Source organism: Procambarus clarkii, chromosome 47 (genome assembly GCF_040958095.1).
Source record: "Procambarus clarkii isolate CNS0578487 chromosome 47, FALCON_Pclarkii_2.0, whole genome shotgun sequence".
NCBI lineage: Eukaryota > Metazoa > Arthropoda > Malacostraca > Decapoda > Cambaridae > Procambarus > Procambarus clarkii.
The window spans coordinates 25,994,827-26,018,755 of NC_091196.1; the positions used below are offsets into that span (position 1 = coordinate 25,994,827).

Sequence of the window (23,929 nt, forward strand, 5' to 3'; positions counted from 1 at the left end):
CGGCGCGTGTCTGGGGTCATTCCCGTCATGCTCATAAGATTTTCTCTTATTCTTCCATCATCTTTCAGCAACCTCTATCTTACCCTCAATCAGAGGGGGGGTAGATATATCGCAATCAATCTCTCTTTAGCTCATGAGCCTCAGTTTAACTCACTCAGGTCTCTAATTACACATACTTATTACTACATCAATCTCCAGCAGTTCCCAAAACCCCCCACATCACTCCACATCATTTTCAGAACCCCCACATCAATCCTAGCAGTTCCCAGAACCCCCACATCAATCCTAGCAGTTCCCGGAACCCCCACATCAATCCTAGCAGTTCGCAGAACCCCCTTAACTCTCACTTGCGCCCCCAGCAGTTCCCAGAACCCCCTTAACCGTCACCTGCGCCCCCAGCAGTTCCCAGAATCCCCCTTAACCCTCATTTGCGCACCCAGCCGTTCCCAGAACCCCCTTAACCCTCACCTGCGCACCCAGCAGTTCCAAGAATCCCCTTATTCCTCACCTGCGCATCCAGTAGTTCCCAGAACCCCCTTAACCCTCACTTGCGCCCCTAACAGTTCTCAGAACCCCCTTAACCCTCACCTGCGCACCTAACAGTTCCCAGAACCCCCTTAACCGTCACCTGCGCCCCCTAACAGTTCCCAGAACCCCCTTAACCGTCACCTGCGCCCCCCTAACAGTTCTCAGAACCCCCTTAACCCTCACCTGCGCCCCCCTAACAGTTCCCAGAACCCCCTTAACCCTCACCTGCGCACCTAACAGTTCCCAGAACCCCCAGCAGAGCCCGTCACCAGTGAGTCCCGCCTGCAAGACGTCGTCCTGAGTGCCCGGCGTCTGGCCGTCGCCAGCCTAGCCTCTAGGTAGCCTAGCACGCGAGCACACACACACACACAAACACACACGCACACATATATGCTTCTAAATCATTACTCTATTTTAAGTTACTATCGAGTCATTCTGCGCGTTACATTTATGCCTTTACCCTCAATTTCTTGAGATGTATTTATCTGGTTTAATCAATTCTTTTCCGGGAATGCGATTGCGGGGAATTGTGGCGGGAATCGTGCGATTCGTATATTCGGTTGATAAAGACTTTTGCTCACTGTTGGCGCCGCGTTGGGGCGTCTCCAGCATTATTGATATGTCTAGAATGTTACACGTGTACGGTGGTGGCCTTTAGCTGTGTGTAATGTAAGACCATTTTTCTGTCTCTTTTTGTACCAGTGATCAGGCATTTTAGGGCAAGGATGGCATAGGCGTCTCATGGCTCGCCATTTGGTCTGGTATATGATATCATAAATTCCACTTACATGGTTATTGTAGCTGGCATTATTGTGTCCTGCCCCTTGTTAGTATATAAACAAGTGTATTGCTTCGATATATATATATATATATATATATATATATATATATATATATATATATATATATATATATATATATATGTGTGTGTATATCACGAAAATAAACACGTGATTAAGAATGTGACAATGTCAGACCACGGAGGAAAAATGAAACAGGAAATTTCCTTAAGTACTTTCGTATATTAAATACATCTTCAGAAGGTCAGATACAGGAAGGTCAGATACAGGAAGTAATAATTCAGGAAGGTAATACATCTTCAGAACCTTCTGAAGATGTATTTAATATACGAAAGTACTTAAGGAAATTTCCTGTTTCATTTTTCCTCCGTGGTCTGACATTGTCATATATATATATATATATATATATATATATATATATATATATATATATATATATATATATATATATATATATATATATATATATATATATATATATATATATATATATATTATGACGTGTCAGACCACGAAGGAAGAATTGAAACAGGAATGTCCTTAAGTACTTTCGTATTATTTAGTTTATTATTATTATTATTATTATTATTATTATTATTATTATTATTATTATTATTATTATTATTATTATCCAGATCTCCCAAAGCTAATCAGATATCGAAGAAAACAGACGCCACAGCGAGCCAAAATACTGGGAAAAATGTTGCCATGGGTGGGCGAGGAGGCGACACCATGTAAACACTGACGAAACAAAAGTGAAGCGACAAGCGGCCACCCTCCACCGCATCACACCTTATTGATCCCCCCTCCACCTTGGCTTCATCAGTGTGGGCCACGAGACCACGGCCGCTGGACCGCCCTCTGTGGCACTCCTGCCTGACACTCCTCCTAGTCTGTCACCCCGCTTAGAAATGACGAATTAGAGAGACACATATGAACCGAAAATGTAAACATTGGAGGATTGGCTCGGCCGACTCCTGCGGACGCTATCTGAAGGTCCCGATACTGGACCGCTTGCGTCTGGTGGCGCGCCCTCCCTGTAGACTCGTTGGTGTAACTGCGACAAGGGTAAACTGTAAACTTGCCGCGATTCCAGTAGCCTCGTTGGTGTAACTGCGACAAGGGTAAACTGGAAACTTGCCGCGATTCCAGTAGCCTCGTTCGTGTAACTGTGCGAGAGTAAACAGGGAACTCCGTCAGTAAACTCGTCAGGTTCCATAACTACAAAAAAAAGGAAGAAAAATACTAGGCTAACCCGAGTCAAGTCCAGAGCTCTCGACTTTTGCATACATAAATATTCTGCCGAGTGGACACGGGGTATATTTTTTCCCGCCGGACGGCTGTTTTTACCTCTGTTATGTGTTTGTTTTCCTCCACAAAAGGAACCATTCCGCTGTGATATCGTGTTTGTGCTTTGAACAAATAAAAGAGTTTTTGGGAAATGGAATATCCAACGTTGGACGGTGCCAACTGTCCCTAGTTCGGGGAGCTATTAAGACCTTACAAAGCCAGCCACTACAGGTGTTTGGTCTGACTGGTGTACAGCTGCGGAGTGCTCGTGACTGCTGCAAGAGGGAAGGACTATTGCTCAAGTTGTACCGAATTGCACAAACTCTGGCAAGGTTGATTTCGTGTCTGGGAAGGAGGGCTGAGGGCAAGATCCGCGTGAAGATACAGAGCTCTGCCCCGCAATGTGACCCAGCTCTCGCCGATTAAAAGGAGCTTTTCATGATATAAAAAAAGACGTGATACCTTGCTTATATACGTTACTGTCATCTGGCCGAGGTCAGGTCAGGCCAGGTCATCTGGTCTACGGCCCCGCTCCACGCCCAAGTAAGTCCAACGCGTAATTTTATTTTTCCCTTTTCATGCAAATAAATAATGAAGAAGTTTGGAAGCGACTGTAAGGTGACTTAGTTCATGTTGATGTTTGGTTCAAAGATTGCACAGTTAAGCGATTTTTGCCTATTTTACGCCTATAATTTGGTGGAACCGGTAATACTTTGGATACTGGATACCAGCATGTTGTTAAAGACTTAGCTACTCAGGACGAAGTGTCCATGTAGCACGGGCTATGGTGAGCCCGTAACCGATACCAGCAGTAACGCTATATTTGAACAAACCCACAAGGGCCGTGACGAGGATTCGAACCTACGTCCGAGAGCATCCCAGACGCTGCCTTAATCGACTGAGCTACGACATGGTCTTCCCAAATTGCAACCAGAAATTGTTCATTTGATGCATCTACGCTATTGTCATTTCTGTGTGTAACGCTATATTTGATTTAAACTTAATTTAAAGCTTGAGTGTAAGTAGTTAGGGATTGTCAGGGTTATCTTCTTGAGGTTATCTTGAGATGGTTTCGGGTTTTTTTTTTTTTAGTCTCCACCCCCCCCCCCAGGAAGCAGCTCGTGACAGCTGACTAACACCCAGGTACCTATTTTACTGCTAGGTAACAAGGGCATAGGAATGAAAGAAACTCTGCCCATTGTTTCTCGCCGGCGCCTGGGATCGAACCCAAGACCACAGGATCACAAGTCCAGCGTGCTGTCCGCTCGGCCGACCGGCTCCCTGGGTGGTGGAAGCTTGGCAAACTGTAGCTCCTACACCCGCTCAAGCTCCACAGAGCCTCACACCATAGCCAGTTCCAGTCACCATGAACAGTTTAAACTGTTCTATTGACTCAGAAGTAATGTCTCTTGGTTCAAACCTGCAGGTTACTTGTTGATAATTATAGACCAATTATCAGGTACAATTACACAATAATTTCACACGAGCGGTTACGTGAAATTACGTCCTTTCTTTATACTTGAAGGTGAAGGACACGTGTCATTAGGGCGGGAATCACGTTGTTACCAGTTTAATAACGGCTGAATGGTCCATACCTTACCCTGTGTTGGTTCCGGGGATGAATGTATCGGCGGCCCGGTCTCTGACCAGGCCTCATGGATGGTGGTTTTCTCCGTTTCCGTCAGGGAAAAACATTTTTCCGTCGGGAAGAAACATGTCTCCATCGGGAAAAAATCCGTGTCCATCAGGGGAAAAACAATTATCGCTTGATTGTTTAAATTTCCCTAAAGAAACACACAATTAACAGCTGTGTTAAGACACTCAGAGGCAGCTTAGAGGATACATGTGTCCACATTGCGTGAAATGGAACGAGCGCGCTGGTTGGGCCATTTTCCCAGCTTGACCACAAGTGTAAATTAAACCCCGACCGTAAATGTTGAACCTTGTTGCTCCTTGCAGCACAGGCAAGCACTCGTGCAGGCTGCAATAATGGGATTACAGGTGCAGGGGACTGTGGCAGGTGCACTGAGTAGGCTGAACGGTCCCCAGGACTACCAAGATTACCATCCGAGTGCCGGCGGGGAAGTGGTGCAAATAGCTTCGGCTATCACTTCCTTTTGTCCGGTCGTGATGGTCAAGCGGATTAAGGCGTCCTGTAGATACCAGTTGCGTTGCTCCTGGGAGTATGGGTTCGAGTCACTTCTGGGGTGTGAGTTTTCAGTCGTCATATATATACTGTATATATATATATATATATATATATATATATATATATATATATATATATATATATATATATATATATATATATATATATATATATATATATATATACTATATATATATATATATATATATATATATATATATATATATATATATATATATATATACTACATACAAACTGGAGCTCAGTTTACTAACAGGAACGTGATTGAAGGTTCAGGTGGAGACATTGTTCAGACCATCATGGTTCCAGTCGGTTGTGCGTGTGCCTACAGAGTCCAAGAACGAGGGTTCGATCCCATTCCATGGCGTCAATATTTTTCCTCAAGTTGTCGCGTTTACTACTAAATTGTACATCTTGGAGGCTGGTCAGTAGGCCTACCTGAGACAAGCGTTTCAGAGGCACTCACTAAAAGGTCGTTTAACATAAGGGGAAAACTGTCGTAACTTCGTTAGTGAAGGGAAATTGCTCAATTTAGAGGGTTGGGAAATCACCGAGGAGTCTGGCCTGTAGCCTCAGGTGCAAGGTAAGAATAGAGGAGATGGGGGAAATATTAACTAAGAACAGAGGGGATAGGGGAGAATATCAACTAATATAGAAAAGAACACGAAGAAAGCGGTATGAAGGGTAGATAGGAAAATATAGAAGCCATGATGAATCTAGTCATTGAACACTTAAGTTCTATACATCAACATTAATGAAGGAGTTAAGACATATAAAATCCAGTTACACATAACAGTTCCCTGAGTACAATCTTGGCATCTGAAACATCTATTGCAAATGCAGGCGATGAATCACAATAACGTGGCTAAATTATGTTGACCAGACCACACACTAGAAGGTGGTGAAGGGACGACGACGTTTCGGTCCGTCCTGGACCATTCTCAAGTCGATCTATTGCAAATGTCTGCACTAGGGGGCTTAAAAAACACACACCCCCCCCACCTTAGGTCCCTGCTAGTTACTTACCAAACTATCAGGTGGAGTCTTGTCTTTAACCCAACTCTGGAATGGAGTCGTTAATATACTCTTGGCCCCGCGCGGCGCCCCAATCATCTTAGATATAATCTCTTGGATATAATCTCTTGGATATAATCTCTTGGATATAATCTCTTGGATATAATCTCTTGGGTATAATCGCTATACTCACAAAGTCAAGCTGAACTCTTTGCCAATATTATTGACATAATCACCGCTAATCACTATGGATAGTATCGGAAGACTTGATAAGTCTCGACCCGCCCATCGAGCAGTATTCGGGGGACAGGAAGCCCCCTACTTGTCGAAGTACCCAAATCCCTAACTTGGAAGAGGAGTTAGGCGGAGCAGCAGGTAGCCAGGGTTCGTATCCCTGAGCCGATGGTGTTGTGTCTGCCTCGTCTCGTTTAATTCTTAATCTTGTTTAAATATCACCATTTAAAATGAACAAATCCACAAGGGCCGTGACGAGGATTCGAACCTGCGTCCGGGAACATCCCAGACACTACCTTAATCGACTTGTTCATTTGATGCATCACGTTCGTGTGATCTCTGTGTGTGATCACCATATATTTAGAGGATTATGATAAAAAAAATTAATAACTCCACTACGGGCTCACCATAGCCCGTGCTACTTTGAACTTTGTTCTAGGTAGCGAATCTTTAACAACAACATATGAAAAACGTGGAATGAGCCGAATGATTTAGGGAAAAAGGTGGAAAGAAGAGGGAGGGAAAGAGAGAGAATAATTGCACAGGAGAAAATAGAGAATGGGGAATATGCTATTAATAAAGGATAACTTCGATAAGTGCCTTAAAATATTACCAAATAAAAAACAACAATAAAAGGTTGCTAAAAGGTTTTTAACATTTTTGGCGATTTCGTAATTCTCATTATTACTTTACTGTTTTATGTCATTGTGTAGTCATTCTTTACTCCCATCCGTGTGACTACCGTTTTCTATCGTCCGTGTGACTACTGTTTTCTTTCGTCCGTGTGACTACCGTTTTCTTTCGTCCGTATGACTACCGTATTCTTGGGTTACACACCTGCAGGGTGGTGGTGGTGGGGCGGCGTATATACGCCGGCGAGGTCACCTGCGTGACACGAGAGGTTGTGGGAATATGACCTTCACGTCTTGGTATAATATTTTAATGACTTTGTGATCGCCAAGGCTGGGAGTAAGTAGGGCGGGAGAACCGCCTACCTGAGGCTGTAATCCCACTCCTTCTGTGTTTACTAGTTATGTTTACTAGTTGTGTTTTTGCGGGGGTTGAGCTTTGCTCTTTCGGCCCGCCTCTCAACTGTCAATCAACTGTTTACTAACTACTTTTTTTTTTTTTCCCCCACACCACACACACACACACACACACACACAGTCATAGTGATAGTAGGAGGCTACAAGATGACCTGGATAGACTGAGTGAATGGTCCAACAAATGGCTGTTGAAGTTCAACCCGAGTAAATGCAAAGTAATGAAACTAGGCAGTGGAAACAGGAGGCCAGGCACAGGATACAGAATAGGAGATGAAGTACTTAATGAAACAGACAGAGAGAAAGATCTAGGAGTTGATATCACACCAAACCTGTCTCCTGAAGCCCACATAAAGAGAATAACGTCTGCGGCATATGCGAGGCTGGCTAACATCAGAACGGCGTTCAGGAACCTGTGTAAGGAATCATTCAGAATCTTGTACACCACATATGTAAGACCAATCCTGGAGTATGCGGCCCCAGCATGGAGCCCGTACCTTGTCAAGCACAAGACGAAGCTGGAAAAAGTCCAAAGGTATGCTACTAGACTAGTCCCAGAACTAAGAGGCATGAGTTATGAGGAAAGGCTGCGGGAAATGCACCTCACGACACTGGAAGACAGAAGAGTAAGGGGGGACATGATCACAACCTACAAAATCCTCAGGGGAATCGACCGGGTAAACAAGGACGAACTTTTCAACACTGGTGGGACGCGAACAAGGGGACACAGGTGGAAGCTGAGTACCCAAATGAGCCACAGAGACGTTAGAAAGAACTTTTTCAGTGTCAGAGTAGTTAGCAAATGGAATGCATTAGGAAGTGATGTGGTGGAGGCTGACTCCATTCACAGTTTCAAATGTAGATATGATAGAGCCCAATAGGCTCAGGAATCTGTACACCAGTTGATTGACGGTTGAGAGGCGGGACCAAAGAGCCAGAGCTCAACCCCCGCAAGCACAATTAGGTGAGTACAATTAGGTGAGTACACACACACACACACACACACCAGGAAGCAGCCCGTGACAGCTGACTAACTCCCAGGTACCTATTTACTGCTAGGTAACAGGGGCACTTAGGGTGAAAGAAACTTTGCCCATTTGTTTCTGCCTCGTGCGGGAATCGAACCCGCGCCACAGAATTACGAGTCCTGCGCGCTATCCACCAGGCTACGAGGCCCCTAGCCTCTGTGTGTGTGTGTGTGTGTGTGTGTGTGTGTGTGTGTGTGTGTGTGTGTGTGTGTGTGTGTGTGTGTGTGTGTGTGTGTGTGTGCATTTATACAACCGAAGACATGCAGGGGTTGGGTGTTAGTGCCTTAGGAGACCAGCGGGTGGGAATGGTGGGGGGCCCAAGAGCTGTAGCCCAGCGCCCCCACAGCAAAGACTAGTAGTAGGTAAGCACACATACATACACACAGGCTGCCTGCTCGCCCTCATTCACAATCATCCTTAAAACTCATGTCAGGAGGAAATCAATGAGGAGCCGACTGGAACAGTTTCTCGAGTCAGTTCAAACTGACTCGCTCCAGTTCCTCCGTTCCGTCAACTCCGTCTATCGTCAGTTCTCCGTTTTGTCAACCCCGTCTGTCATCAGTTCTCCGTTCCGTCAACCCTGTCTATCACCTGTTCTCCGTTCCGTCAAACCCGTCTATCATCAGTTCTCCGTTCCGTCAATCCCGTCTATCATCAGTTCTCCGTTCCGTCAACCCCGTCTATCGTCAGTTCTCTGTTCCATCAACCCTGTCTATCACCAGTTCTCCGTTCCGTCAACCCCGTTTGTCATCAGTTCTCAGTTCTATCAACCCCGTCTATCATCAGTTCTCCGTTCCATCAACACCGTCTATCACCAGTATTCCGTTCCGTCAATCCCGTCTGTATTCCGTTCCGTCAATCCCGTCTATCATCAGTATTCCGTTCCATCAACACCGTCTATCACCTGTTCCTTCCATCCCATTCCACAGGGACCCCTACAAGTGAGCCTCCCATCCTACCACCACCCATCCCATCCCTTCCACCCCCCATCCCATCCCTTCCACCACCTACGTCATTCTGTTGACATTCAGTCAGCTGACAGACTCAGGCATTTCCCGTTTTCTTTTCCTCGACTTGCAGATAAGAATATACCTCAAGCGATTTTAGATGTAGAAAGAAAATGTTTCGAGAAAATAAACTAATGCTATATATTTTACATTATATATATATATATATATATATATATATATATATATATATACATATATATATATATATATATATATATATATATATATATATATCGTTAAAAACAACAGGAAAAAACTGACGTCAACAAAAAGATAGAACTAACAATATATTATAAGAGTAGGGAAAACCGCTAACTTGCTAATGAAGAATTCTCCCCACACCAAGAAACATTCCTTGAAAGAGACTAACGTTGTTAACGCCTTCACGTGTACACTTGGGGGATTGCCAGCCCTAACGATCTCAGTATATAGGCAAGACAACAACGTCTCTCTAGGCGTTTAACAATGCACTAACAACAGGGCTCCATCAAGGAACATATAATCCCCACACACACAAGACGATCACCAGGGATATTTTGACGAACAACACCGAAATAATTGATAGATACAATGACAATAGAAGATTAGATATCAGTGAAGCGATACATATCAAGACATCTAGACCAGCAGTCAATAACCAGCTACACTCTACCCACTTCACGACCCCGAGCCAATGCAGAAGCTGGACCGAATGACCTTGCAACAGAAACAACTAGAAGAACATTAACTGTCAAGTCACACTCTTAGATTTGATTGGTGAAGATTAAGCCACCCAAAAGGTGGCACGGGCATGAATAGCCCGTAAGTGGTGGCCCTTTTGAGCCATTACCAGTATCAAGAGCTGATACTGGAGATCTGTGGAGGTGCGACTGCACCCTGCGTGACGGGAGATGTCTCCCGTGTCACACTCTTAATTTACTACCCCATTATATATGACCCCATTAATACTCCATGTAGGTCATTTATCCATGTCCCCTACCACCTCACCATTAGAGGATATAACCAGGTGCTAACACAGAAAAATTTGTCTTTGAGAATGTAAGGAGAGACCTTACGAAACGCATCACTAGGCGTCAGACCCAAATAATAAGTCAAAATTAACTTTGGAGAGTTAATTTTTAATCTTCCTGCTTCAGTGAAGAAAAACTAAAGGAATATCGAGAAGATATTCTTCTGTCCTTTTTAACGAAATATGTTTAAAAGAAAGACTGCTACCGAAATATACTAATATATATATATATATATATTATATATATATATATATATATATATATATATATATATATATATATATATATATATATATATATATATATATATATATATATATATATATATATGGGGGCGGCTGGTAGTCTTCCTGGCACACATCTTTATGTCTTTTCCATTTCCGACCGAGTCCTCGGTAGTGTGGCTATTGGGTTTGTCTTTACTTTATCATTCTTCTTCTTCTTAGTCATGTTTCTTCATTTTGTTATCGCATTCAATCACTTAATTTAGTCTCGCGTTCATATCTCTCCTTCGATCTTCCTTTCACCCTTCCTCACTCCCTTCCTTCCTTCCTTCCTTCCTTCCTTCCTTCCTTCCTTCCTTCCTTCCTTCCTTCCTTCCTTCCTTCCTTCCTTCCTTCCTTCCTCAAGCTCACGTCAGCTGTGACTGACAAGCACCAAGGTCGCACAACCACCTCGTAAAGCCCGCCGAAAAAACTAGTACCGGTGGAGCGCGGAATGTGGCCGAGTGATGACTGATGAATACATACGTTTGGAAGATGCGGGCGTCATGGTGATGCTCTAGTGACGTGATGATTGTGCTGATAATAATGACTATGGGTCATTAACTCATGCGGTGTTATTCTGAGGTTGAAGTGAACGAACGCAAAAGTCCGCGCGTTTGGGCGGGAGATTGTTTGTAAACGCGTAAAAGCACAGCTTAGCTTTTGTGCGTATTCAACGGGTGATACAGCAGCTGTATGATGTATACGGAGGTGTCCATACAGCTATGGCCAGCCAGGTCCCACCTGCCAGCATTCACATCGAGACCAGTTTTTGTGGGATTCTTAAATCTGGGAGTCCTTCGGCTCCAGTCCTGTCGGCCTTCGAGTCCTTTCGGGTCATCTCGGGTCCTTTTGAGAAGAAATGCAACTTAAATACAAAAATATACATGAAGTTACATGATGCTTTGGAGTAATTATGATATAGAGGCAACGTTAATGCCTTTCTCTAGTTGTTTGGCTGTTTCGAGGAGGACCTCCGGGAGACCTGGGACTTGAGGAGGACCTCCGGGAGACCTGGGACTTGAGGAGGACCTCCGGGAGACCGGGGACTATCGTCCGAGTACCCTTTCACTCTGTTAAGTTGTAGCTCACTTACGGAAAAGCTAGTTGGAGGAAGCCCGAGGAATGTGTGAGTGAGAGACAATGAAGATTCTGGCCCATCCCTCTACCATCCTCCCAACCTTTCCAAACCCTTTGGACATCAAAGCGAAGCACTCACACACTTCAGGAATGAATACCCCCGTCATTTGACCCTTTCAAACTTCGCGGAAGGAGCCACCTAAAGTCTTGAAATTACTGTTGTCCAATCTTGTTTTGCTTGAAGACTTGCTTGTAATGCAATCAAAGTATCCCAGTGTAAACTAGCAGATTGGGTGGTCATGCGTGACCAACCATCCTGCCAGAGATGTGGATTGTTCTAGTTCTCGAGAACAAGGCTAGTTCTCTATTTAGGCTCGTAACTCTTCATATAGTTTCAGGTACTCGTATACATGCGGAGGTATCATGATATGGTAATCAAAAACCACTGAACTAAAAGATAAGGTATGTGCCAGATGATTGTGCGAGGGGGGGGGGGGACCATGAAGGATGGAGAAGGAAGGTTTTATGTAGATGGAGACCATCAGTAGAGAGGGAAAGGTGGCTACAATGATGGAGGCTGTGATGATTCTACTGAAGGGAAGGAAATGTTCATAAAAAATGGAAATGAGAGAGGAATGCCAGATAAATGTGGCATTAACGCTTCAAGATGAAATAATAATAAAATAATTATAATAATAATAGATTAAAAAAGTAGATGTGATTGAGGGAGGGAGGGAATTATCAGGGTAAAGCGCCAAGCCATTACGACTATACAGCCCTTGGAAGAGGCCGGGATAAGGATTTGGAATGAAAGATACGACTGAATGGAGGGAAATAAGACGAGATACAACAAGGAGGTATTGAAATGTGAGACTTAACTCCCGTAGACTTCTCCAGTAGTTCATCTCTGAACTCTTGAAGCAGGCCGGGTTTGGGGAGTAGAAGAACTCCCAGAACCCCATCAACCAGGTATCAACCAGGTATCATCCAAACACCTGTTATATTCCCTCTCATCCACGCGTGTCCCCTATGCTACTGCTCAATTTGGCGAGGCCCTCGCATTTGTAATTGGTAATTTCCTGTAGCCGGGTGAGGTAGGGAAATAGGTTCTTCCCTCTAGCAAAATTGGATGAGAGGTGAAGCTATGGCGTATGTTCAGATATTGGTGAAGGTTAGTGGGAGTTTATCTCTACGGCCTCATAGATGTATCACGTACTTGTGATATGATTCAGCTGTGTAACTGTAACTGCGGTCCTTTTCTTCCCTGTTAATTCCATTGAGTATTTTATATGTGGTGATCATGTTTCTCCTGTTTATTTTATCTTTCATTTTTTTTTAGCGTTTATATTAATCTTCTAATATTGTGCAAGGAATTCATGTCAGTTTTTCCTGTCTGTCTCCTCTCCTCTTTCTTGAAAACAAGAACTACATTTCCAGATTTTCGGAAGATGCCAAGAGAAGATTTTCCAAGATTTTCGGAAGCTGTATTATTGAAATGTATTATTAACTGCTGAATTATTGTATTTTGGTGCTGCTTCTGGTAGCCTGCCATCCGCGTTCTCTACCCTGGTGCATTTTTTGCATACCTTCTGAAGCCTTTTTTCGTATAGAGTTCCTCATGCCTCTGGTCCAATGATAGGCTTCATTACGCCAGAGAGCATGCGTTGTTCTTCTCATATAATGGATTTTTAACTGATTTCAAGTCATTTTTTACATAGCAATGTCAAGCTATGGTTTTATATGAAACCTCATTACTCGATTGTAAACCATATCGAATGTCACAATTGCCAGTTACGTTGAAAAATAGACAATTGCGGATCCGTGAACAATAAAGTTAGCTGTACGTCCGGCAGCGCTGTTGTTATACGTCAGCCAGCGCTGTCAAGGCAACGCGCTCGTTGATTGGTTCGTTTAATCGACTTACCGTGTTTTAAATACCATAACAATTAGTTTTTTTTATTTTCCTTGTCAAATTATAATTTAGGTCCCGATATTTGTGTTCCAGGACTAATGACTCCGGTGAAGGTTGACTCTAGTATGATGCTATACTTTTTAAGCTAAATATGTGTACATTTACGTTTATTTCTCTGTACTTATGGCAGTATTTGCATTTGTGTGTGGAAATGGGGAGAGGAATGGTAGTAGGTGGGGGTGACAGAGGCAGGGAATGGGTGTAAGCTTACTGTTGTATGATACTGGACTTCCTGTTGCCTGTATTGATCACTGTTATAACCTTCTTCCATCCTCCCCCACCCCTGCCTCGTCTTCCCCCACCACCCCTGCCTCGTCTTCCCCACCACTCCTGTCTCGTCTTCCCCACCACCTCTGCCTCGTCTTCCCCCACCACTCCTGCCTCGTCTTCCCCACCACCCCTGTCTCGTCTTCCCCACCACCCCTGCCTCGTCTTCCCCACCACCCCTGCCTCGTCTTCCCACCACCCCTGTCTCGTCTCCCCCACCACTGTCTCATCTTTCCCCCACCACCACTGTCTCGTCTTCCCCCACCACCCCTGCCTCGTCTTCCCCCACCACTCCTGTCTCGTCTTCCCCACCACCCCTGCCTCGTCTTCCCCACCACCCCTGCCTCGTCTTCCCACCACCCCTGTCTCGTCTCCCCCACCACTGTCTCATCTTTCCCCCACCACCACTGTCTCGTCTTCCCCCACCACCCCTGCCTCGTCTCCCCCACCACCCCTGCCTCGTCTCCCCCCACCACCCCTGCCTCGTCTCCCCCACCACCCCTGCCTCGTCTCCCCCACCACCACTGCCTCGTCGTCCCCCACCACCCCTGCCTCGTCTCCCCCACCACTGTCTCGTCTTCCCCACCACCCCTGCCTCGTCTTCCCCACCACCCCTGCCTCGTCTTCCCCCTCCACTCCTGCCTCGTCTCCCCCACCACCACTGCCTCGTCGTCCCCCACCACCTCTGTCTCGTCTCCCCCACCACTGCCTCGTCGTCCCCCACCCCCTTATTCTCTATAACATTCTTCAACATGACATTCAAAATGTGTAATTATCTGTTGATGTTCTGAATAATAAATATATCTTTCTGTAGGATTAAAGTTCCTATCATGTGAATACTACACCTAAATGTTATTTATCACATAATATCGTCTCATTTTGCTCTAGAAGCTGATCTCTTATGAGTGATTTTATTGGTCTATATTTAAGGTTAGGCTACAAGGTAAACATACAGGGTGAAACTGTAAAAGTTTGTGGACCAGAACTTTCGCATGACCAGTTGACTTTAATTTCTCCATATATTCTTGTGAGAACCTGTTCCAAATATGTGATAGATCATGAATATGAATGATCGTTGGTGTAGTGATATTTCTGATAAATGGTAACAGCCAGTGTATCTTTTTAAGCCCGTGCTCATACCAAATCCATTAACTATGAGAAACCTACACCTTCCTTTCAAACCACCTGAATAGTTATCTACATTTTTGCGATGATCGGGAAAGCACATTACTGTTCCAGTAATAGTCTGTTTGTAAACTGGCAAATGAGCCTTTGTCCTAAACGGATATTATTATCATATTATAACTTTAATGTATCATAAATTGTTGGTTAAAAAATATAAAAAGTATATGCTGAAAATGTTTTCTCTGAAGAGTTTCAGTTTTCTGTAAACTGAATTCTTGGGCACACTTAAAAAGATTTAAATTCCATATTTCACATTATCGTCAATAATACATCGTATTAACGTAACCAAACAGTAATGAAAACTAACCAATCCTTAACCTACTCTAACCACGGATAGAGAGTAGATAATAGCACTAATTATGTAGTCGTAGCCAGTCTATTCCCTTGAGCGGATCTCCTCTCTGAGGACAGGTTAGTCTTTTTGTAATAATTGTCTTCTGGTCGGCCACGACGTTGGGCTCACTGAGGAACGTTAGATTTAATTTAAAATTCAAATTTAGAAACTATTAATAAATGTTCGTGCATTTCGAATATTACAGTATATGATTTACCTAAGAGAACGTCATAACAAGTAATCAGTGTAGTTATGTACAATATTTCTGTGTCTCTGCCTTTCCTGGAAGAGATTCATAGACGACCCGCGGCGAGGAGGCTTTCAACTTGGTCTTCGCCAAACTGTAAAAGTGGAATGCATATTCTTGCAGTGGAATGATATTATCCCAAGATAGTGCAGCGCCTCCTTGTCGCGTTGCTCCGGCAATGGGAGTGATTTTAATAAGTTATCTTCCACTGTAAAGCTGCAAACCTCGGCCATAACTTGTGGGACCAGCTGAGACTTGGCTTCCGGCGCAATTTAGCGCCTCTTGGTCGCCATTGTTTCGAATTGAATGCCTGGAGCGTCGCTGTTAGGGTTTATTTCATGTTGTTGTGTGTCTTTTTAATTAATATTTGACAAAGGTTGCTTTATTTTTACTGTGGTCTCTTTTAAATTAATAATATATCGTTTGTTGAAATTCGCCCATATATATATATATCGAGCCGTTGACCAAAATATAAATATAAGCCTTAAGATTCTTTTTGAGCAAACTTCAATTATATTACACTAAACACGAAATGAAAATACAACGTAGGCTTCTTATATTGTTCTTAAATAAAAACATTTGACTGGAGATGCAAGGAACTTACAAGCCTATTGCAATGTTGATTGTGCTAATATACTCTTATTTACAGCCTCATTCCTGGTCCATATTGCGTCTACTTAGGATTCTGCACAGTATTTCGGGAAATTTATGCTGATTACTGTTGTTAGTTCTTTTTTTTATTTTGCAATAACATGCTAGTTATTCTCTGTTTCTCTACTAACTGGGGGTACTTTTAAGCTTACTGTCTGGCTATATAACAAACTAATCTAGCTTCTTGATAGCTGCCTATTCTTCGCTTTGATTGACGAGTGACCTCTCTGACCTTCCCCATCGACAGCCTGCTGGACAATGAAAGCATAATGGGTCGGAAGCAGGGTCTCAGCTACTCCATTAACCAGCCCGACCTTATTGAGCACGTCGCCCACACGACCAGTCTCCAACACCACCTTCCCAACAACCAGATTGTGTCCAACAACCAAGATGACGCCGAGTAAGTCCTTGCTTGCCCCTTCCCTCCTCCACTTCAACCAGATTTTGTCCAACCACGATGATGGCGCCCTTGGGCCAGATTCACGAAAGCACTTACGTAAACACTAACGAACGTGTACATCTTTCCTCAATCTTTGACGGCTTTGGTTACATTTATTAAACAGTTTACAAGCATGAAAAGTTCCCATTCAACTGTTGTTATTGTTATAAACAGCCTCCTGGTGCTTCGGAGCTCATTAACTGTTTGATAATTGGAAACAAAGCCGCCAAAGATTGAGAAAAGATGTACAGGTTCGTAAGTGCTTGCGTAAGTGCTTTCGTGAATCTGGCCCCTTGTTCGAAGCCCCGCCCCCTCCTCCTCAACCACCAACCACTACAACAATTATCACTTGTTCTTTTCTGTTTCAAAACTGTTGTTCGGAAAGTTTCACAACCCAATGGACAAGTGAATGCCCATGTTCGAACACCCTGTACATGCACAGTCCTTGATCCGTAAGTTTCAAAACTTTCTGAACATCCATTCAAAGCAAATAAGTTATTTGAAATATTGTGGTAGTCAATATAGACTGAGCACAATAGGCTATGTTGAATCTACACTATAGCGTATCTAGTGAGTGGTTCAGGTGTATGACCAACAGATTAAATGCACCATTTAACAAGTTATTATTGCCTCCTAGACCCAATACTACAGCCTAGCGCAGGCTTATTAATATAAGTGTGTTGACCAGACCACACACTAGAAATTGAAGGGACGACGACGTTTCGATCCGTCCTGGACCATTCTCAACATACTGGTCTGGTCAACATACTTTAGCCACGTTATTGTGACTCATCGCCTGCCTATTAGCATTAGCCTTCTATAACCTCAAATTGTATTGTCCTCACTGCACCACCTATCTTGAATATAACCAAAGGGTAAAGGTTCTTTATGACGCCCCACTCTTATTGTTTGCGAGGTCTTTGCATGTTGCTGTCTGCATGTGTTTTGTTACAAGGGGTCGTTTCTGTGACGTCTGAACTGTAAGATGTCATCGCTCTTAATTTTAGCTAAGACCATAGTCATTGTGCATGACTGCATATATTCCGTTTGTTTTAAAGATTGTGTCAGATACGATGTGATGGATGAATACCACTTACCCAGTTTGTATTCATCTTTGTATTGACTGACTTCCCAGTCTATTGACTGACTTCCCAGTCGCTTTGAGTGGGGGGAAACATCTGATTGTTCCCAATATCTGTGCAGTATAAATATATTGTTTTAATGTTATGTTTTGCGTGTTTGTGCCTGTTTGTTTGTAGACGAGGTGTATATAACATACTAATTATAATAGTAACATATGTACTAATTTTGTATTCGACGTGTACAAATGTGTGAATAGCAGAACCTGCAAAAGGCCTAAATTGGTCCCATGCGCAAGGCCACTTCCATTTATACCCACCTATACACATTCATATGTATGTCTGACCTACGCTTGAAACAATACAGTGATGCCACGTATATTACCTTCATTCATTTTGTAAATTAATTGTACAAAAATGTTCATTCATGTATGCACTTAACATTTTTTTTTTTATTTTTTTTTTTTCGGAGTTTTATCAATTTGTAATTTATTTGTTAATACATTGTGGTTTTCTTATGTCTGCATGTTGGGAATTCTGCAACGAGAAATTGTTGTATATTTACATTAAAATTCTTCTACCGTATATATATATACATATACATTAGCATACTCATTCTTAAATGTGTATATACCTCTTCACATACATTCAAATTTAAATGTCTTATAGTTCTGTTCATATTCTCAACTTGGAGTATATTAATTAATAATATTTCAACACAAATATATTTTGACTTTCAACCATTGTACATGTGATTAGTAAATATTTCATTGCATGATTTACATACAGAGAATGTCACAATAACACTTGTAAAATACCCACGCCACACATAATGGACACAAAAATTCAAGAGAACGTTTGTTTGACGTTGCTTTAAACGTTGATTCAACGTTACTAATTGGATAAAGGTCTAGAACGGACCAAAATGCCAATTTCATATCATTACATGTGTGTAGGATTGTGTAGCCATGTTAATGTGTCAGCTTCATCTGCCCTAAGTTGCTGGGTCGAGCTTCCTAACATTCTACCTGCTAATGCACCTTTGTATCGGCAGGAACGATGATAAACGCATGCTAACTCCCGAAGGTGGTGAAGCCGGTGTAGACTCAGGGGTGGTGACTGACGGAGGCTCCACTTCCTCTTCCAATTCTTCACACCAAGGGCGACAGTCCCCTACCCACATCCCGCATATGACAGCCGGCCACACGCAGGTACACTGACATGAGGATCATTCCACATGCAGGTACACTGACAAAAGGATCATGCCACATGCAAGCAACACCACATAGGCATATATATATATATATATATATATATATATATATATATATATATATATATATATATATATATATAATATATATATATATATATATATATATATATATATATATATATATATATGTCGTACCTAATAGCCAGAACACACTTCCCAGCCTACTATGCAAGGCCGGATTTGCCTAATAAGCCAAGTTTTCATGAATTAGTTGTTTTTCGACTACCTAACCTACCTAACCTAACCTAACATAACTTTTTCGGCTACCTAACCTAACCTAACCTATAAAGATAGGTTAGGTTAGGTTAGGTAGGGTTGGTTAGGTTCGGTCATATATCTACGTTAATTTTAATTCCATTCCAATAAAAAAAAATTGACCTCATACATAGAGAAAAGGGTTGCTTTATCATTTCATAAGAAAAAAATTAGAGTAAATATATTAATTCAGGAAAACTTGGCTTATTAGGCAAATCGACTAGACTTATTAGGCAAATCGGGCCTTGAATAGTAGGCTGAGAAGTGAGTTCTGGCTACTAGGTACGACATATATATATATATATATATATATATATATATATATATATATATATATATATATATATATATATATATGGTGACAGTCCGTCATGTCATATATCTGTCATGCTATCCATAGGTGGCACTTAGCTCAGGAATTACTGTGCTGAGTCAGTACAGTAATTCCAATAGTGAACTTCCACCTCGACACGACAGAAAAGCCAAGCTTTACTCAACCTGGACAGAGCCAAGGCCAATCTACGATTCACTTAATCCAATAATTACTACGTAGGCATAACACAGTTGTCATTAATGCATACTCATGTATCTCTAAATAAAACCATTACAGCATATAAATACATTTCCTATAGGACTTTGCATAGACTCCTAAACACATGGAGAATTGCACTCACACATTTCTTATTGCAATTTAGTGGGTGTCACATAGGCATTCAGGCAATATGGTGCAAAAATAACTTTGAACTACTGTAATTGGTTATGTAGGATTTTTATTTTCTATTCATTTTGAGTACAGTACCTTATTTTAATTTACCAACATTATCTTGTGTCAATATTCAGATTACTATATGGAGTGCTTGAATTATTATTACTTTTCATTTTCTTGTACAGTACTTCATATAGATTTTGTAGCCTGTATCTAAGTTTTATTAATAACTATACAGTTGTAGATTATTTTCATTTGCTGCATTGTAATAGGTAATGCAGTCTAAATGGTCAATTTACTTAAGGGTTATAATGCAGATTCGAAATTATTATTACTTTTTTTTTGTCTGTAGGATTTATATGCTCTACCAGTGAAGCGACCACCAACACAGACTGGATCGCAAAACTCCACACCAACTCACCAACCTGCACAGAATAATTGTGAAGAGAAGACAGACCCACCCATTGAGGACACTCTTCCACCTGGATGGGAGAAGCATGAAGGTTTGTGCTTGAATTAGATTTACTGTGTGGTATTTTGGTCCAACATTGATCAACTATTTTCTGATTTTGTTGAAAGGTATTACTTAATTACACAATGAAAATCATTCATCAGTAAACTGATCCTTATATGGATGACCACCACAATGGCAGTTAAACTTTTGGTTTGGTATACAGTATAGTATTCTCAGAAAATTAAAGGAAAGAATATTTTAAGTTTTTTCTTCTAAAGTCTGCATAGGAAATTATACTGTATGTAAAATTAATACTAACAACGTTAAAATGCCCTTTGATTCACACACAGATCACACTAACGTGATGCATCAAATTCATTCATTCATGATGCATCAGTGATTTGTTCATGCCCTTTGATTCACAAGAATATTAAGGGAAGGTTTCAGAATAATTTCCATTCAATTTGTTACAGATAATGATGGGCCATACTACTGGCACATCAAGAGTGGTACTATCACACGCACCCCACCTGAACCTTCAGATACAGTGACTTCTGCACCACTCAGAGCAGAGAGGAGGAACAAGGATACTGACCAGGTAAATTAGGACATTTTAGTGTTCTTTTTTTATTATATAAGTATAGGCCTCATTCACAATGTGAATGAGGCCTATATGATAAAGCATCAAATTGCTAAGACCCCCTAGAATGGTTTTGCCTCATTGTGAGGCCCCTGTGGTATTGAGTTAGCCACTGATTGCAGTAGATTCAGTTGGATATATCCAATAGTCAAAAGAATCATTAAAAATCATTAAGAATTTAGAAAATGCATGCTTAATGAGGTAAAGCATTTACCTGAGGGCCACTAACTCCAGTGGTCTCGACGAGGACAGGACTCTTCACTGTCTTCCCACCCCAAAACTCTCACATGCAGAAAGATTAGTATTATACCAAGAGTGTATGTTGGGGAATCAAAAATTAATTACAGTATTAATATTGTAAATAGGGGCCTAAATTCACAATAATACAAAATATAGTTCAGGATGAAATACTGCACTAGCATTGCAAGGAGCTCCTTCCAACATCTCTGCAAGGCTATGTAGTGTTAGAGATTTATTGGAAAAAAACGATTCTAGCCAAGATGGCCTACAAGGTGGGTCTGTTCATGAACTCAAGCTTTACAAAGCCATTCTCCCAACATCACAGGTTGACAGCCAAGGAGAGGCTCTGGATAACTGCCAATTCTTTCATTGTACATCTCTGCTGCCTACCCCTAGGTGGCGGCATTTCCTACACCTCCAGCTCTGCATACTTGACCTGCCTCACATACTTGCTGACTGTATGCTGTGTCACTTTGAAGTCAAGGACTGTTTTTCAATATAGTTAACCCATGTTTGTCACTTTATTGACCTTTAAATCCTTTAAATTGACCTTTGAATCTCTTTATGTATGTACCTTACCTAAATAAAAATTATTATTATTATTATTATTAAATATTCTGAGTACCTTCCATCTAGTAAACTGTTAGTGTTCATGGGTCATGGGGGCATCCCTGCATATCTTAGTTGACTATTATTGGGTTTGCCCTGTGAGCCACTTGCATCACGACAATCTGTAAACAGTTATGTGGAGTTGTGGTGTTTTCACAGGATTCAATCATTTGACCCTTGATTTAGGGTGTAATTACACAAATTTCACAAAATGCCCTTTTTAATATGCTGGTTAAGAAATGTGTTAAAAAGCTTTTAATTATAATAATTCAAAATATATTACTTTATTACTGTATATATATATATATATATATATATATATATATATATATATATATATATATATATATATATATATATATATATATATATATATAGCCAGTTTCTATTATAACCATAATCTATGTATATAAACTCATCCCCCCTATAGTAATACATTGAATTATTAGAATTAACAGCTTTTTGAGCCTTTCATTACCCTGCTCTACTTTTACTGTACTCAGAGGTGGCTCTTTCAGTCCTTAGGTATGTGGGGCAGCTCAGGTGTGTGGCACTGGGGTAAGTGCTGCTGTCTAGTAGCAGGTAAAGAAAATGTACATTAAGGTAGTTGGTAGTTATTCAGAGCCTCCCTTTGGTGGTAACCCTTTGTGGGGATTTGTAACATTGTGGGGCTTTGTAAGGTTTGCGATTGGGTTAAGTATTATTCCATGACTCCCTAGCATCATTTATAACCTATTTTAATTGCTATATGTGGTGCTGGTGCACTATCATCCAGCCTGACTGTGCAGGAGTTTACCCAAATAACACAAAGCAGCATACACTAAATACAGTGTCATCAATTTAAAAAGTGTCACAATTTTCTACCTTCTGACATATCAAATGGAAAGCTGTTGTAAATGGCAAAAACCTTTCAAGACTATCATTAACACATCTGCCTGGTTCCTCAGACAAGTGGCGGCGTGGCAGGAACTGTGACACGTAGCAACACCTCCTCTGCATTGTCCGAACTTTCAGACTCTCGTCCAAGGACTGCTGCTGTGGATAATGCCTACAAGTGGGTGTAATGGAGTTATTGTTGGAATTAAATTAGTAATGGATGGTACAGTGTACAATGTATGTTGAATGATAGATTTTCTGAAGGAGAATTACATTTGTGGGAAAACAGAGGAGGGATGAGAAACACAGTACAGTGGCCTATGCTCTTGACTTGAAACCTAGGATCCCAGGCTCAGTCCCCAGGTGGGACAGAAATGTTTGGGCACATTTCTTTTCACCAAACAGGTAATAGGTATCCAGGAGTTAAGCAATTCTTGTGGGTTGCATCCTGGGGAAGGTCAGTGGTTGACCTAAAGGGACCTCGATGTCTTTGTACAGGCATCCTGCTCCTATCAATGGGAATTATCAATATAGGCACTTCAGCACGTTAAATCAGTAACTGTATTGTCAGGGTGTGGATGTGTCAGTAGAGTATTTTAGAGTAAAGATACAGACAACACAGATATGCTTCATTAATAAATGCTGATACTGAAGTGAGTAAAGTCAATAAATTTGTAGTGTTATTACAGTCTCTAGCCACTTTCTCATCATGAATTGAAAATGAATGAATGTTTATGTATCATATTTCTTGATAAAGGTTTCCTCCTTATGTTGCTCAATGTTCTATTTTTCTCCCAGTTGATTGCAATTATAATTTGTTCTATAGATAAAGGCATTAACATAAACTATTTTAATGAACTTTGTCCTTCATGGCACATGTCATACAATATTAATTTTGTGTAAAAATATTATAATTAACATGAAATCTTTATCGTAATTTCAGTAAGGTTAATATGTTCTCCAGTTGCTAGACAAAGTACAGTACAATAACTATTTTTATTGTTTTGTAGGCGACGCAGTTACCCTGCTCGTAGCGACGTAACAGAGGGCAGTGGTGGACGTCCCATTCGATTTGCAGTCCGTTCTCTTGGTTGGGTGGAAATTGCTGAAGAAGACCTTACTCCAGAGCGATCTTCCAAGGCTGTCAATCGATGCATAGTTGATCTATCTGTTGGGAGGCGTGATGTTTTGGATGTGGTTGGATGCTGGGGTGATGTAAGTTTTGTGTT

The 23,929-nt window shown here is 41.6% G+C and overlaps 1 protein-coding gene across 1 annotated transcript in view; it reads left to right on the top strand.

Annotated features, from left to right (window-relative positions):
- Positions 1-23,929, top strand: part of LOC123748409 (protein Fe65 homolog) — a gene marked incomplete in the record, with an annotated part of 258,091 nt that overhangs the window by 217,435 nt on the left and 16,727 nt on the right. The window contains 6 exon segments of the mRNA XM_069302187.1: positions 16,374-16,526; positions 18,699-18,855; positions 20,234-20,384; positions 20,809-20,933; positions 22,772-22,878; positions 23,711-23,915. Of these exon segments, the coding sequence (XP_069158288.1) occupies positions 16,374-16,526; positions 18,699-18,855; positions 20,234-20,384; positions 20,809-20,933; positions 22,772-22,878; positions 23,711-23,915 (898 nt within the window).